Genomic DNA, 15,756 nt, shown 5'->3' with positions numbered 1-15,756 from the left:
GTCTGTCCCGTTGAGGGGGGCGGTGCGGTTTAGCGGACCACGATTGGGTGGCAGAAATCCCCGCCCTTCCGGCTGGTGATGCTGGTAAGTGGAGAGGCGGGGTTTGGGATCATCCTTCCTTTCCGGGCGGGGGGCACAACAAAGCAGGTGACTGGGTAGTAGGGAAACCAGCGCCCACTCCCAAGGGAATCCCACTATGGCCTATTGCATCCCATCAGTAATTTTTTCGTATTTGCCTAGTTGGACGGTGCCTAGAAAATGCAGTTCATCCACAGAAATGGAGATCACATGGAGGGTTATCAACAGGGGAGTGGGAGGGGGAGAGAGGGGGGAAAGGTACAGAGAATAAGTAGTATAAATGGACGTAGAAAATAGACAGGGGGAGGGTAAGAATAGTATAGGAAATGTAGAAGCCAACGAACTTATACGCATGACCCATGGACATGAACTATAGGGGGGCGGAATGTGGGAGGGATGGGGTGGGCAAGATGGAGTGGAGTGAAGGGGGGGAAATGGGACAACTAATAGCATAATCAATAAATATATTTAAAAAAAAGAAAATGCAGTTCATAAAGTCAAAAACTTTCTAGAATTAATGGGACTTAAGGAGACCACCTTGGGACCCCCATTCTTTCTTTTTACAGCTGAACGGAGGCCTAAAGGAGACCCCCAAGCCACTCAATTAGGCAATGGCAAAGCCAGCACTACAGAACAAATCTAATGTAACAAATTTTTGTTGACTGCTTGCAGTGTGCTGATTGCTGGGGATTCAAAATTAATTAGACATAACCCCTGGCTTAAAAAAATCACAGTCCGAAGAAGAGGTGGGACATTCATACAAGTAACTGTAGGATCTAGTAAATTCTCTATGTAGAAGTATATATATACAGGGTGTTATTGGATGGAAGTGAGGGAGCAAGTAAGTCTGCTCTGGAACAAGATGGGGAGTAGACTTGGTGAAAGCCAGAGAAGAGGTCAGGCCAGGAAGGGATGGTCAGAGATGATCAGGGATTCAAACATCTGTGTAACTAGACGAGATGACCTTTAATTCCCACCCACCCCCTTTCATCTTACAGATTTTTATGATTCCGGGGTTTCTGCTCATTTCTAAGCAGATTACCCTTGAACTATTTGGAAGGCTGGGTGGTATTCTTGCTCATTTCTGCAGACATCTTTCTCTCCACAGAGGCTTTCAAATAAAATATTTACACTTTTTAACGTCGTCTAAAAATGACCTACGTTGGTAGTTGTTTATGTTAAGGCTTAGCAAATGCAGGAATAGTATTGATGCTTTGGAATAGGTCCACACTCTCCCCAAATACAAAGAGCTCTTGAAAAAGTAAGGAGGTTTTTTTTGGTAACTTATTTGGTGGCAAAGCCAGTTCTAAACTGCCCTGAGGCTACTCATAGTTTTTGTGTGTCTTGTTGAGTGTATTGTTTATGTATTTTGCTGCAGAAATAGTGTGTTTGATTATGGGGTGTTATTATTGAAAGTATTCTCTTTCTAAAAATCGATGAAATTGTGAACTCTAAACACAACTGGCCCTAAGGGTTTAGAAAGATTTTATTTACTTATTTTTTTTTTTTTAGAGGGAGAAGAAGGAAGGGAGTAAGAGAGGGATGTGTGAGAGAAACATCCATTGGTTGCCTCTGGCATGCCCCCAATGGGGGCCTGACCCAGGCATGCTCCCTGACTGGGAATCAAACCTGTGACCTTTCATTTCTCAGGCAGGCACTCAATCCCCTGAGCCACACCAGCCAGGATCCCGAAGGGTTTTGAATAAAGATTAGGGGACTTGTAGTGTGAGGCTTTGTATTGGGGGGGGGTGTGTGGTTTGTTTTGTTTTGCAAACCCTCTTCCCTTCCTGGTTTAGTAATGTATATTGTTAATACTTAACTGGTAAAAGTTACCTCATGGCTAAACATGCCCTAGGAAGCTAATAACTGACAAATAATTGTTAATTGAAAAGGTGATGAAAATCCCTTGTTCATGAATCCTACAAGTCTTCTTGTGCAGGTTTCCTTTTTTTTTTTTTTTTTTTTTTAAAGCCCTTTTAGCAGTCATGTGGAGAGGCTTCAAAGGTAGATAACATAAGAAAGAAGAATTTTACTCTCTTTTCTGCCTAAGTTATTTTGGAATCAGAATTATGGACCATGATATTTTGAATTAGTGTATGGCTTTTTAAAGTGCTATAGCTGTACATAGAGACTTTGAACGAAAGCTACCCTAAGGTTAAATGGGGTCAGGCAGTAACAGTTTTCTTACTACCTTGGACTTCCTGTAAGTGCATGGTTATGTCAGCCAGTCATTTTGAGTTGGATACTTTTATTTCCAGTTTGTGATACTGACCTCCAAATGGGCTTGCTTTAGTTTACAATTAATCTTAAGAGGAATTAATTTTGGAATTAAATTTTTTCATTTACTTTTTAAAGATTTTGTTTATTTATTTTTAGAGAGGGGAAGGGAGGGAGAAAGAGAGGGAGAGAAACATCAATGTGTGATTGCCTCTTGCGCACCCGCTACTGGGGACCTGGCCCACAACCCAGGCATGTGCCTTGGCCAGGAATCGAACCAGAGACCCTTTGTTTCGCAGGCCAGCGCTCAATCCACTGAGCCAGACCAGGGCTCTTTCTTCATTTATTTAATAAAGGCACATTAATTGTAGGTTGTTCCTTTTAAATGTTGAAAATAAAGGGAAGTTAGCTGTGGAATCCTTTTTTAGGTTTGAACGTTGTGTTTTCAGCATTGTGGTTCGTTTTATTTCCAGTGTTAATACAAACCCACAGATTAATGTTTCTGTGCTAATGTCTGGATCTATGGTATTACAGAGGAATGCAGGCAGTAGTTCAGATGGAACCGAAGATTCCGATTTTTCTACAGATCTCGAGCACACAGACAGTTCAGAGAGCGATGGCACATCTCGGCGATCTGCCCGAATCACTCGCTCCTCAGCCCGGCTGAGCCAGAGTTCCCAAGGTAAAAGGCTTCTGTCTTCCTGACCACACCACACCTCACAACCAACTGACTGGTCATCGCATTATTGTGTTAATGTGGAAATTGGTTGCATGGCTTGACACAGATGCCAGAATCTGGTGAAATGCAGGGTAAATGACAACACAAGCATCAGGTCTTTAAAAATGATTCCTTTGGGGATGCTGTCCAATTTTTAGACCCAAAAGAATTTTGTCTGGTATAATGAATGTGTAGCACATGTATGTCTTGAGTCATTTAACTCAGGGGTCCCCAACCTCTTGGCTGCAGACCAGTACCAGGCCTGTTAGGAACCGGGCTGCACAGCAGGAGGTGAGCTTGAATGTAATATACTTGAGTCATCCCAAAACTATACCCCCTACCCTGGGGGTCCATGGAAAAGTTGTCTTCCATAAAACTGGTCCCTGATGCCAAAAAGGTTGGGGACTGGTGGTTTAACTTTTTAGATTACAGTTTTCCTGTCAGTGAAGTGGGAATGTTATAATTTCACTTTCTGTTGGAATGGTGTACTTTTAGGGACTTGGACTAGTCCCTTGAACTTGTTATTGATGGGGGCCCAATACTTCTAAAACCATGTTTAATTCTGTATATAGTCAGATATGCAATTAACAGATACAAACAGTTGATTCAATTATAAGTTGTAAATACCCAGAATTTTGCTATGTTAGTAAAGAATAGAGAATTTCTGTGTTAAAAGTTTAACAATTGCAATTGTTAAACTTTTTCCTAGAGCAATTAGCCATCTGGGCTTAGATTTGGAAGGCACCTCTGATCCATCCTGGCTCTGCTCTGGGATTCTCTGGGGAGGAAGGAGGGTTGCAGTTAATACAGAAAACTGATGATCACTATATTAAGGGGGGAAATACAATATACTTTGAGCACTTAAATAGTGCTGATTTGGTTAGTGCTATGTGAACATTAGAGAAAAACATTAGTTTTTCAAGCAAGAAAGTGGGAATATTCTCTTTAATAACTGTTCCTAACTTTATTTTTGAATTTAATATATCGGCAAGTGGCTACTGTTAATTCAGGTAGTATGCCGGGAACTGGAGCACCGGGATAGAAGAATCAGGTGATGCCCTCAAGGACCGCTCAGTTTAGTGTGAGATAACAGATAGTGTGCACTGGTCATTGTAATGCATTGTGTTAAGGACTCAGAGAGAGGTTTGCGTCGTTTACTGTGGAAGCCAAGAAATGGGGCATCCAGATGAAGGCAGGACTCCCAGATGGAAATTTTAAAGAATCTAGTGGAAATTTACAAGTTGAAAAACGGGAAATGTTATTACAGGCAGAAGGAGCAGTATAGTCAAAGGAAAGGTCATAATGTTCTTAGAAGGTATAATTGGTCATGCCCTGGACACCTAAAAGTTTTTTATTTTTTGTTTGTTTATTTCTTTAAAGATTTCATGTATTTATTTCTAGAAAAGGGAAGGGAGGGAGAAAGATAGGGAGAGAAACATCAATGTGTGGTTGCCTCCATGTGTCCCCTACTTGGGACCTGGCTTGCAACCCCGGCATGTGCCCTGACTGGGAATCAAACCAGTGACTCGTTGCTTCACAGGCCCACGCTCAATCCACTACACCAGCCAGGGCTAAAAGTTTTAAGTATTCAAAACAGCTGGGAACTACATGAGTTCTGAGTCTCTTTCCAGCTATATAGTCCATGGCCACAGAGTTGCACAGCTGCTGGGGACGCCATTCACAGTGTAGTCTGTGTTAGGCAGCCCTCTCTACAGTGAAAGGTAGACTACGTTTTAAGTAGCCACCTGGAGGTGTGCAAACTGATCACCTAACTGTGCTGCCTTACACAGAAGTTTGAGAATTTCAATTTTCTGTTTAAAATAGGCTTTAATTTCAGCTTTGAATTTCTTTGACTCCTTTTATAAATGTCATCAGCCTGGAGATGTAGAAAACTGCTAGGTGCTTCAAAACAGGTTTTGCAATCCAAAAGAATTGTAAAAGTTGTATTATTTTGTAAGTCTTTATGAATCAGAATCTATTATGATTTTGCTTCAGGGTATCAGAGAGGGTAATCAGGAAGAAAAAAGATTCCTAAAGAAAGGAGATGTCTATATATTGTTATACCTTTAATAATAGCCCATTTGTTTTATGCTGGCTTAGAGTAAGGGAAGAAAGAGAGGATGCAACTGTTACTTATAAAGCACTAGATCTATGTATCAGGCATCATGTTAATTCCTTTACATACATTATCTCATTTATTCCTCACAAACAAACAGTGAAGAATGTGCTGCTAGTATTTTCCCTTTTTTAAGGGTGAGGCAAAAGGCTTAGAGCGATTAAGCTGGCCTGAGTTGCCACAGCTAGTTGGTATGGTAGAGTGGAGTTGAATCTTCTTCAGCCTTGATTACAGAACCTAAACTATTAATTCTTCATGACATTTCATCTCTTTGCCTGATTTAGGCTCTGCTGCTAATTTGTATTTACTAAAATAGATATTTTAAAGGTTTGTTGGATTTTGTGAAATATGAAGAATGAGGGCCTACATGCTAATATGGATAGGAAGTACAAGAGTTCCTTTCTTTTTAAAAAAAATTATTGTATTATCTTTTCAGATTCCAGCCCTGTTCGAAATTTGCAGTCTTTTGGCACCGAGGAGCCTGTTTATTCTACCAGGAGAGTGACCCGTAGTCAGCAGCAGCCTACCCCGGTGACTCCAAAAAAATACCCTCTTCGGCAGACGCGTTCTTCTGGCTCAGAAACTGAGCAAGTGATTGACTTTTCAGATAGAGGTGAGTGGGTGTGGGATAATTTGGACCCAATATAGGGAGGTTGTAGTCAATTTCTTCGTAAGGAAGGCTTCAGGCCACTGCAGGTGGGTGCCTGATACTGACAAAATTTCAGCTAGGTGCATGCTGTTTGCCTGATTGCTTCCTGATGTCATGCCAAGGACGGTTTGGTACTGGAATGTGTGTGAGATTCAGAATAGCTGGGTCTGTTAGACTGGATCTGCAGTAGGCAGAAGGGACTGGGCACCTCTTACCTACAGATGAAGAAGGCTTGGACCAGATTTTCTTTAAAAAAAAATAATAATTTTTAAATTTTAATTTTCAAATACAGTTGACATTTGGTAATATTTTTATTAATAAGCTTCAGGCATACAGCATAGTGGTTAGACAATTACATAATTTACAAGGTGTTAATAATTCTAGTACCCACCTGGCACCATACATAGTGATGAAAAGGTCACTGGCTATATTCCCTGTGCTGTACTCTACATCCCCATGGCTATTTTGTAACTACTGATATGTACTTCTCAATCTCATCACCTTTTCCACCCAGCTCCCCAATGCCCCTTCCATCTGGTAACCTTCAGTTTGTTCTCTGTATCTAGGAGTTTGTTTTGTTTATTTTGGCATTTCGAATCCACATATAAGTGAAATCACGTGGTCCATCCGTTTTGATGGACCAGATTTTCTTACAGCCATGCTTATCAGTCCACTTAGCTCTGAATTTCTGAGAAGAGGTATCCTTCAGTGATGGGGATGGTAAGCTATTGAGACTGTGATTCTCCAGCCCTAATCAGAGGCCTTAGAGCAGAGATTACAGACTGGTGAGCTTCTAGCCTGCCAACATGGCTGGTTGGTTGGTTTGCTTGCTCAGTATTTACTTAAAAAAAAAAAAAATTTGTTGCCAGTATTTTAAAATACAGAAATTTTATATGAAAACCTGGGTTACTAGTTTCTTTTCTAAAATGGAAAGCTCTGGGCACCTCAGATGGCCATTCACCCAGGAATAGTTGGTAGTTGTCCCTTGAGAGGGACGATTATCTCTCTGTTTGGCCTTGCTCAGGCCCTGTAGGCATTTGGTTTGCAAGCCCTGATCTAGAGTCTGGAGTTGTTAGGTTACCAACTGCTAACTCAAGAGTCAAGTCTATTCACACTTTCACACCAAGTCTGTTTAGTGTTATCTGGAGAGACAAACATTTTCTTTGTCTTCCATCCTGTGTATCTCTTGGAGATGGAGTGGTTTGGTGATGTTTTTAAAAATTTATTTCCATCCACTTTTGATTGGCCTTGATTGGGGGCTTAGGAGAAACACAGATAAGTGAAAGTATTAGATAACTCACAAATTCAATTTTAGTCAGAATTTAAAGTTGCCCCCAAAAAGTGTTCTTTTTTCTTCATTTTCCATTTAGCGTTTGCAAGAGTGAAATGGCTAAAAGTTACCAGTCAAATCATAGAGGATTTGGGAAGCCCATAAAGTCTTCTGAATAGTAAGCTGCCAACTAAATGAACACTGTTCATGAGTTTTACCAATTGCTTTTACTTTAGAAACGAAAAATACAGCTGATCATGATGAGTCTCCGCCTCGAACTCCAACTGGAAATGCACCTTCTTCTGAGTCTGACATAGACATCTCCAGCCCCAATGTGTCTCATGATGAGAGCATTGCCAAGGACATGTCCCTAAAGGACTCAGGCAGCGACCTCTCTCATCGCCCTAAGCGCCGTCGCTTCCATGAAAGCTACAACTTCAATATGAAGTGTCCTACACCAGGCTGTAACTCTCTGGGTAAGTTTACGACACCCTGTGTTCTGTGGTTCCCTCTCCCTCTGGATTTAGGATCACCCCAAAATGTTTAGTGTTCCGCTGCGATCTAGCTTCTTGGGTCATTCAGTGATCGCATGCTTAGAGTAACAGTGAATTAGTTGCCCACTTAAAAGCATTTCTGCTTTGTGGCCTGTTGTCCGTAATAAAAGATCTGGAAATTAACTGTGGTGCACCATTCAGTTTATTGAGAACTTTTTCCCAGTGAAAAAATTCTCTCCCTTTTCTAGTAAAAATGAAACAGAAGACCAGTTATCTCCCAATATTTCATTGTATGGTACATAGTGCAAGCTTAATGAGGATTAATAGCGTGTAAGCTAGTGCGGAATAGTGGTTGTGTGGCCATGGCTGTTAAGGAAATGAGAAAAGCAGATTATATATTTATCAAGAGGCAATGAAACTTAAAAACTACAGATGAGACCTCTGGCCTTTTGTGAATTCAGTACTTTTAGGTCTTGTTGCTTTGTGTATTTAGTAAGTGTAAACTAGATAAACATTTTTTCTCAGATAAATGAGTATTTTATTGTTCTGACAAACTGTGAACCCTTGCTGAGGGATTCTTGTCATGGCTTAAACCTTGTTTATGCTCCCTAGGTGAGCTAGGTGCAGACGTTGGGCTTAAGCTTTTGTCTAGAGTTGGAAGGTGCTGATTGGGAGATAAGGGGCCTTTCCCTACTGGGTCTACATCTCAAATTTAGCCTTTGAATGTGGCTAGCAGGTTCAGAAAAAACGGTAGAACAGAGTAAGTTGATGCTTTGCAGGCTACCGTACATTTTCCCTAGTATTTTATTTATTTGAATCCTTCCCAGATCTTAGCGGCAGTTTCTAAAAAAATTCAACCCATCCAAATGCATAAAAAACAGCTAAAGTTCCTCTGAATGCCACAATAGTTGTCCAAGATAACTGTTTCAGGCCCAAGTCAATTTCCTTGGGACAAATAATGAAAAATTAAGATTAGGTGACATCATATAAAGCCTAGTACAAGCAAGAGATAGCTAACGTACTTTAAGAGGATAAGGGGATCTGCTTACTACACAGGAAGAGAGGGAACTTTCCTCCACTCTGCTAGTCACTATCCATGCATCCCTAAATTGTTTATTTTATGTACTGGGTTGAGCTAGTCATTCAATAAATACTTGTTGAATATATATCTGGGGCATACAAGTGAGGGAGAACTTTTACTTACGCACTTCAAGCCTTTCTATAGGGTTTTAACTTTTCACAAGCACATAATACTTTTATACCAAAGGTTTTTTTTTTTTTTTTTTTTTTTTTTTTTTAAAGTTAATGCCGTTGTTTGGCCTAAGATAAGGAGTGGAACAAGATTAATAATAATTTTGGATGCTCAGGTTCATACTTTTCAAACTGTGCCGGTACATTAAAACCAAAAGTCAAAGTAAATTTTCCTCAAATGCAATAGATTTGTGTTTACCCTCTGGTCTGCCTCATTAAGGGGCTAAGTCCAGGGCATAACCGACATACCTTCTGATGTCATCCCTTCCTCTCCATTCTGGCCGCTCTGCTTAAGCATTCTCATGCCCCAGGCCCCTCTGCGCTTGCTGTTCCCTCTAAGCTTAGTGCTTGTTCCCCAGATACTCATGGCTCTTTCTCACTTCTTTCTGCTCAGACGTCACTTTATCAGGGTGGCTTTCCCCAGCCTACTGTGTGTGTGCACACAAACATTATCCTACCCTCTCTGCACTTCATACTTATTTTCCTCCATAGCACGTATCCGTAGTTGAATACTTACCTGTCTGGTTTGTCTTCCTCAGTTAGTTACCTCTAAGAGGGCTGGGATTTTGACATGTTCCCAATTACATCACCAGAACTTAAAAAAGTGTCTGCCACTTGGAAAACATTCAGTAAGGCCCTGGTTGGGTGGCTCAGTTGGTTGGAGCATTGCCTCTTATACCAAAAGATTGCAAGTTCAATCCCCACCCAGTCAGGGTACATACATGAGGCAACTGATCACCATTTCTCTTTCACATGGGTTTCTCACACTCTCTTTCTCTCTCCCCCCCCCTCTAAAATCAGTAAACATATCTTTGGGTGAGCATTTAAAAAATACACTCGTATGTGTACACACATATTTCTTGTTGCTATTCATTAAAAATATACAATGATTGGTTTGACATCTTGAATATTTTACATTATTAGCACTTAGAGGATACAAAGAATTCCATTGTATTGATAGTTCATAAATTATTTAAATTGTCCTGTGTTGATTGACATTTGGATTATTTCTCATTTTTACCTATTTTGAACAATAGAGTAATGGGTAGTTTTGTATGTATGTATTTTGGTGTCTTTCTAGAAAATCTATTGGATAAATTCATAGCTGTGGAATTGCTAGATGAGCTATCGTTTTAAAATTTTTAATATGAACACATTAAATTGGTTTCAGTTAAAATATTATAAAATAAGACATGACTTGGATAATTTACTCAGCAGTTATAAATGCATAACATCTAAAAAGGCTTGCTATAGCAGTGACACTTTACATTTTATATATAGTGTTTGACCACTGAGGGTAGTTTTTTGTGCTCAAGATAAATTGTGTGGATTTCTAAAATTATATTTTTAATAATACAATTCCAGAGGAATGGCAGCCTGTATATCTCATAGTAATTCCCCTCTCCTTCAGAACTTGGACTGTTTTTGCCCTCTAAAGCTTATTCTGTAAGTCATGTTGTATACTTTTTTAAATCCCAGTGTCTCCTTTACTCAAAATTAAATGTCTTTTTTTTTTCCACGAAAGAAAAATAAAGATATTTGCAGGCTTGCGGTTTTTAGCTTAGCCAGTTTGTCTTTGTACTCCACTAGCATTGTCGCACCAGCCCTCTCAGTCTTAGCTGTTTTATACACCTTCCGGTTGAGGAGATACTTAGAAAGGAAATGATGCTCACCACCCTCACAAGAGGGCCTTGTACAAACTGCCTGTTTAGAAGTTTGGTTATGGAAGAAGCCTAAATCTTTAAACAAAACCAGCCTCCCCTCTCCAAAAAATGAATACATTTAATTTGGTCCAAAGTTACCAAAATGTGTTTGCTTATATGATAGAAAAGACTGTTTTGTTCTCCATTTTTTACAAGTTTCTGTTGATTATTAAAGAAGTTCATCAGGTAGATAGAATTGCAAAACAGAAAGTACACTCATTACACATATGATTTGATCCATTTAGCATAAGAAAGTTAAATTTTACCAAAAGAGAAAATTCCTGCTTGTGATTTTGTGCCTTTATTGTAATATGACTTTATGACATTTTAGAATTTGAGAAATACGTATCAGAATAGAGGGAATTACAATTTATATTGAACCTACACAAGTATGTGCAAATATTGCCAGATCCAGCCTGTGGAAGAAAAGAATTTATTGTGGGTGCAACTTATGGCCCTTAATGGCACTTACCTTTGATGGATTCAGTCTGTCTGATTCAGTCTCTTTGACCAGACATATATCTGGTAAAAATGACACAGCAAAAAGAAAAAAAGAAAAAAAAGAAAAACCACCCTGGCTGGTGTGGCAGAGTGGATTGAGCATGGCCTGCAAACCAAAGGGTCACCAGTTCAATTCCCAGTTAGGGCACATGCCTGGGTTACAGGCCAGGTCCCCAGTGGGGGGGGTGTGTGAGAGGCAACCACACATTGGTGTTTCTCTCCCTCTCTTTCTCCCTCCCTTACTCTCTCTAAAAAATAAATAAAATCTTTAGAAAGAAAAAGAAAAACCAGCCTTTTTGTTTTTGGAGAAAAATAGCACTTTCTAAGTTTAAATTTTCCATCTTGAGATTGTTTTCCCTTCCTTTAACAGGACATCTTACAGGAAAACACGAGAGACATTTCTCCATCTCAGGATGCCCACTCTATCACAACCTCTCAGCTGACGAATGCAAGGTAATTGTGTTCTCATTTCTTCAACTTACACTTATTGAGTGCTTACCATTTGCCAGGCCCTTTGCTAAACAGTAGGGCTCCAGTGAGGACAGTAGGCAAGGTTCTCACTCTTAAATTCTAGAGGGGGCCCTGGTCGGTGTGGCTCAGTGGATTGAGCGCTGGCCTGCAAACACAAAGATCACTGGTTCGATTCCCAGTCAGGGCACATGCCCGAGTTGTGGGCCAGGTCCCCAGTTGGGAGTGTGTGAGAGGCAGCTGATCAACATATCTCTCATACATCAGTGTTTCTCTCCTCTTCCTCCCTCCCTTCCCTTCTCTCTGAAAGTAAATAAATAAAATCTTTTAAAAAATTTCTGGTGGGGGAAACAAAACACTTTTTAAAAACAACGGTTAGACAGATAAAAGAATCAAGTACAGTACATAATGAGTGCTTTGAAAGAAGTTAACAAGGAGGTTATCCATGGAGTATTTGGAACATCACCTTATACTGTATTATTTTTCATTGAAAGTTAAAAGACTGGTAGGGACCTTTTTCACTGAGGTCTCATTTGCATAAATATGTGGTCTCAATATTTATGCATTAGGTAGGTTCTCTTCTTATAGATCTATGAAAACATTTTGCTTTTAAAAAGTTTCTCAGCCCTGGCCAGTGTGGCTCCACTGGTTGGAGCACTGTCCTGTGATCCGAAGGTCATGGGCTCCTTTGCCAGTCTGGGCACGAGCCTAGGTCGCGGGTTCAGTCCCACTGTCAGGGTATGTACGAGAGGCGACTGATCAATGCTTCCCTCTCACATCAGTGTTTCTTTCCCTCTCTCTCTCCCTCCTTTCTCCTCTCTTCAAAATCAATAAGCATATCCTTGGGTTAGGATTTAAAAAAAAGTTTTTCGTTATTCTTTGTCTCTTTCTGTGGAGTACTCTTCCTTTTTATTACTCTCAGTTATTCTTGGCTAATTCTTGTTTTAAATTCTTGATAAATATAGTCGTAAATAACCTTTGTGATTTTAGAATAATGGATTTAGGAGTGGAACCTAAGATCCTATTTTATATGTTTCTGTGTGGGTTGCTGCTACCAAGGATGGAACCAGAAAACTAATTATAGGGAAGCAAGAGTCGGAAATGTTGTTAATTACCATAAATGGATTGCTCAGGTAGCATTTGTACCGGTTATCCAAGCTGGTTGAAACAAAGCATTAATTGTTTTTGTGCTTGTTGTTTTGTTAATAAGTCCAGGGTCACAGGTTGTTTCTTATCTGAGGCAGTTTCATCCTGAGAAAAATTAGATTCCCCAGCTGACATTACCTCTCTCTGATTCAGAAATTTGTTCTCTCATTTACAAGCCAAGCACAGAATGGAAAGTTTCTTTATGTGTTCAGTCTTTCAGCAAAGTAGTATGCTGTCAGTGCTTACATGGATTTTAAGGTTGAGGACACTTCTGTTTTCTTCATTCCAAATCTCTTCTATAAGCAAGGCAGTTTCTTTTGCTCTGTGTAAGAGTAAGTGGTAGGTCTTCCTGTTATTCTTCTGTTATCTCCCTATTGGTCTGAGACCAAGTCAGAACAGGAGCAGCCCGGCCAACATCTGCGTCAGAGCTGAGAAGCCGTTATGCGCTCGCTGCTTTCTCTGAAAATAGCTGTGATCTCTGGTTTTTGAGAGTTGTCTCCTCTCTCTGATTTCTGAATAGAACGATCTGATACTGTCACTGGTTTTACATAAAACTCTTGCTGAGGTATAAGTTACAATTGTTGGCCTGTAGCAATAGGAACATGTTACCTTAAGCAATTTATTTTTAAAAAATGAAAATAAAAATACCCGTTGTGGAAGAAAATTCTGAAAAAAAAGGAAAGCATTGCCTGTTTTTTCCCTCTTTTGTGCTTTTCTTTTCAAGGGGAGTCAGGCTCAGCATAACCCATCTTTACCACTGGAACATGTGTTTGGAGACTCAGGAGAATTTCTGGGAGGCACATATTTTTACTATATTTAGAATCCCAAATGGAGAGATTAGACTAATTCCTCACATTTATTAAAAGCTTTAGCATTTTTGAAGTCCTTGAATATACGTGGTTACTCTGAGTTTCTTGGTAAACAGTTGCCCACAGTGATACGGCCATGTTTATTCAGCCCTAGATTTCTGTGACCGTAGGTGACAGTGTTGGTATCTTAAGTGTCAGTTCTTTGAATGAGAGAAAAGGCTGTGCGTTCAAAGGAGTTCGCATTCTCATGGTGGGAGGCAAAATCAACACATAAATTAGTAAGTAATAAGAATTTCATGTAGTGGGAAATGTAAGAGACACAAAGACTAAAGATACAGAAAGTGGCTGCTTTGGGGTGTTGGGCGGTGTGGCTCCTCTTTCGCTTGGGCTGTTAGGAAGGCCTGTTGGAGGTGTTGATATTCGACCTGAGCCACGGCTGACAATAAAGAGGCAGTTATATCAAGATCCAGGAGGAGAGATCTATGTAGAAGGATGAACAAGCTCAGAGGCTGTGAGGTAGGGTAAACTGTTGGGTTTGAGGGGCCAAAACCTGACTAGTGTGGCTGGAGCGAGGTGGGGAGTGAGGAAGCTGGATCCAGATCATAAAGGACCTGTGGGTCCTGGCACAGGGAGTGTGTTTGTATTCCGATGACTGTGGGAGCATCTGGAGGGCTCTAGCAGCAGTGTGATGTAACTTCATAAACCCTTTTCAAAAATCACAGCTTGCTAGTGTGGGGAGAATGGACTGGAAAGGGAAGAGCTGACTCGGTAGTCTAGTTAGAAGCTTGCTCTCAAGTTCAGGCAGTGGATGGTGACCGGACTGGTGTTGTATCAGTGGAGGTAGTGAGAATTGGTTGGACTCGGGATATATTTTGAAGGAGCCTAATAGACTTGCTGATGGATTTGATGTGAGGTGTAGGAGAAAAAGAATCAAGTACAACATTCGGGTTTTTGGCCTGACCACTTGTAGAGAGTTGCTCTTTCTTGGTGTAGGGAAGATCTGAGGTGGAACAGAGCTGTAGGGGAGTGTCAGTCTTCTGTTTGGACCATGCTGAGTTTGAGTGTTTGAAGTTATCTAGACAGTTGTATATGAGTTGTATATCAGAGGACAAAACTGAAATTGTTGGAGAGCTAATGTGATTTGTTTTAACCACAGAGTTAAGTTTCCCTATAGACTTGACTGCAGGTATCTGACATTTTCTTTGTACTTCACTCTGTTCTTTGTACTTCCTCTGTTCTTGTTTCTTTTTCATTGTACAGTGGAGAGAGTCCAGGTCAGAGTTTTCGTTAAACTTTAATTAAATTCTTAGCTTTACCACCAAGATTTAGCTGTAATTGTTTGATTTCTCTGATTCTCAGTTGATGGCTGGAAAACAGATTGTGAAGCTTTACCTGTGTCTTACAGATTTTGTGAGAATAAATGTGAAGACCCTTTGGAAGTAAAAGTGCCACATAAATTCAGTGGATTTATTCTTGTATTCTTATGCACTAAGTAAACGTAGTTGTAGAAGCAGGTGGATTTATTGACGCTGTTGATGGTTGCAGGTGAGAGCACAGAGCCGGGATAAGCAGATAGAAGAAAGGATGCTGTCCCACAGGCAAGATGACAACAACAGGCATGCAACCAGGCATCAGGTACGGCCCTTGTTAAAGCTCTGGCCATTCCCAGTTTGAGAGCCAAGTCTTGGGTATCCTCTGCCCATGACTGTCCTTAGGTAACCCTTGCCTCTTGTTGTTCCATGGTATGTCTAAGTAACTGGTCTTTAGTCAAACTCAGAATCATACTTGTTTTTCAAGTGGGAAATTTTCATGAAACAAACACTTCTACATCATAAATGAAGGAATCATGCAATTTATAATAATGGTAATGATAATATATAATAATAAAAGATAATGCTGATTCTTTGAAAGATTATACCTGCTGCTCTATTTCCTCATTTTGCGTCTCCTTTTTAACCCATTGTAATTTATCTTCAAATCCTTCCACTCTGCTGGCACGTTTCCAAGATCACCAGTGACTTTTCCTTAACATTTGACATTTGCTGATGTCATTTTTCTTCTACTTCTCTCTTCCCTTGAATTCCAAAATGCTGCTTTACCCTAATTCTTCCACCTCTCTGGACATTAATTCCTTGTTCCTCTCTCAATGCCTTTGGTCTCTGCTCTTGTGTTTCTGCTCCAAACTCTATACCTATACCAAGAAGAAAATGTATTTATCCTTCAAGGCCTTGTGCAACTCTCAGCTACTGTAGAAATTCTTCCCCAAACTTCCCCTACAATTAATGAATTTCTTCCTCATGCATTTCCACTGTAATGTTCTCAGAATGTTAGTTTAG

At 40.2% G+C, this 15,756-nt stretch overlaps 1 protein-coding gene across 2 annotated transcripts in view; it reads left to right on the top strand.

Moving 5' to 3' along the window:
* Nucleotides 1–15,756, top strand: part of KAT7 (lysine acetyltransferase 7) — a 32,581-nt gene that overhangs the window by 917 nt on the left and 15,908 nt on the right. Inside the window, exons 2-6 of one of the 2 annotated variants that reach the window (XM_024573002.3) lie at nucleotides 2,830–2,977; nucleotides 5,566–5,742; nucleotides 7,285–7,524; nucleotides 11,368–11,450; nucleotides 14,966–15,055. In XM_024573002.3, the coding sequence (XP_024428770.1) occupies nucleotides 2,830–2,977; nucleotides 5,566–5,742; nucleotides 7,285–7,524; nucleotides 11,368–11,450; nucleotides 14,966–15,055 (738 nt within the window). The remainder of the gene's footprint in view (nucleotides 1–2,829; nucleotides 2,978–5,565; nucleotides 5,743–7,284; nucleotides 7,525–11,367; nucleotides 11,451–14,965; nucleotides 15,056–15,756) is intronic. The other variant, XM_024573003.4, reaches the window with a different exon arrangement.

Source organism: Desmodus rotundus, chromosome 9, assembly GCF_022682495.2.
Source record: "Desmodus rotundus isolate HL8 chromosome 9, HLdesRot8A.1, whole genome shotgun sequence".
NCBI lineage: Eukaryota > Metazoa > Chordata > Mammalia > Chiroptera > Phyllostomidae > Desmodus > Desmodus rotundus.
Note: the sequence above shows the minus strand (reverse complement) of the source record. Positions and strands in the feature narration are given on the sequence as shown.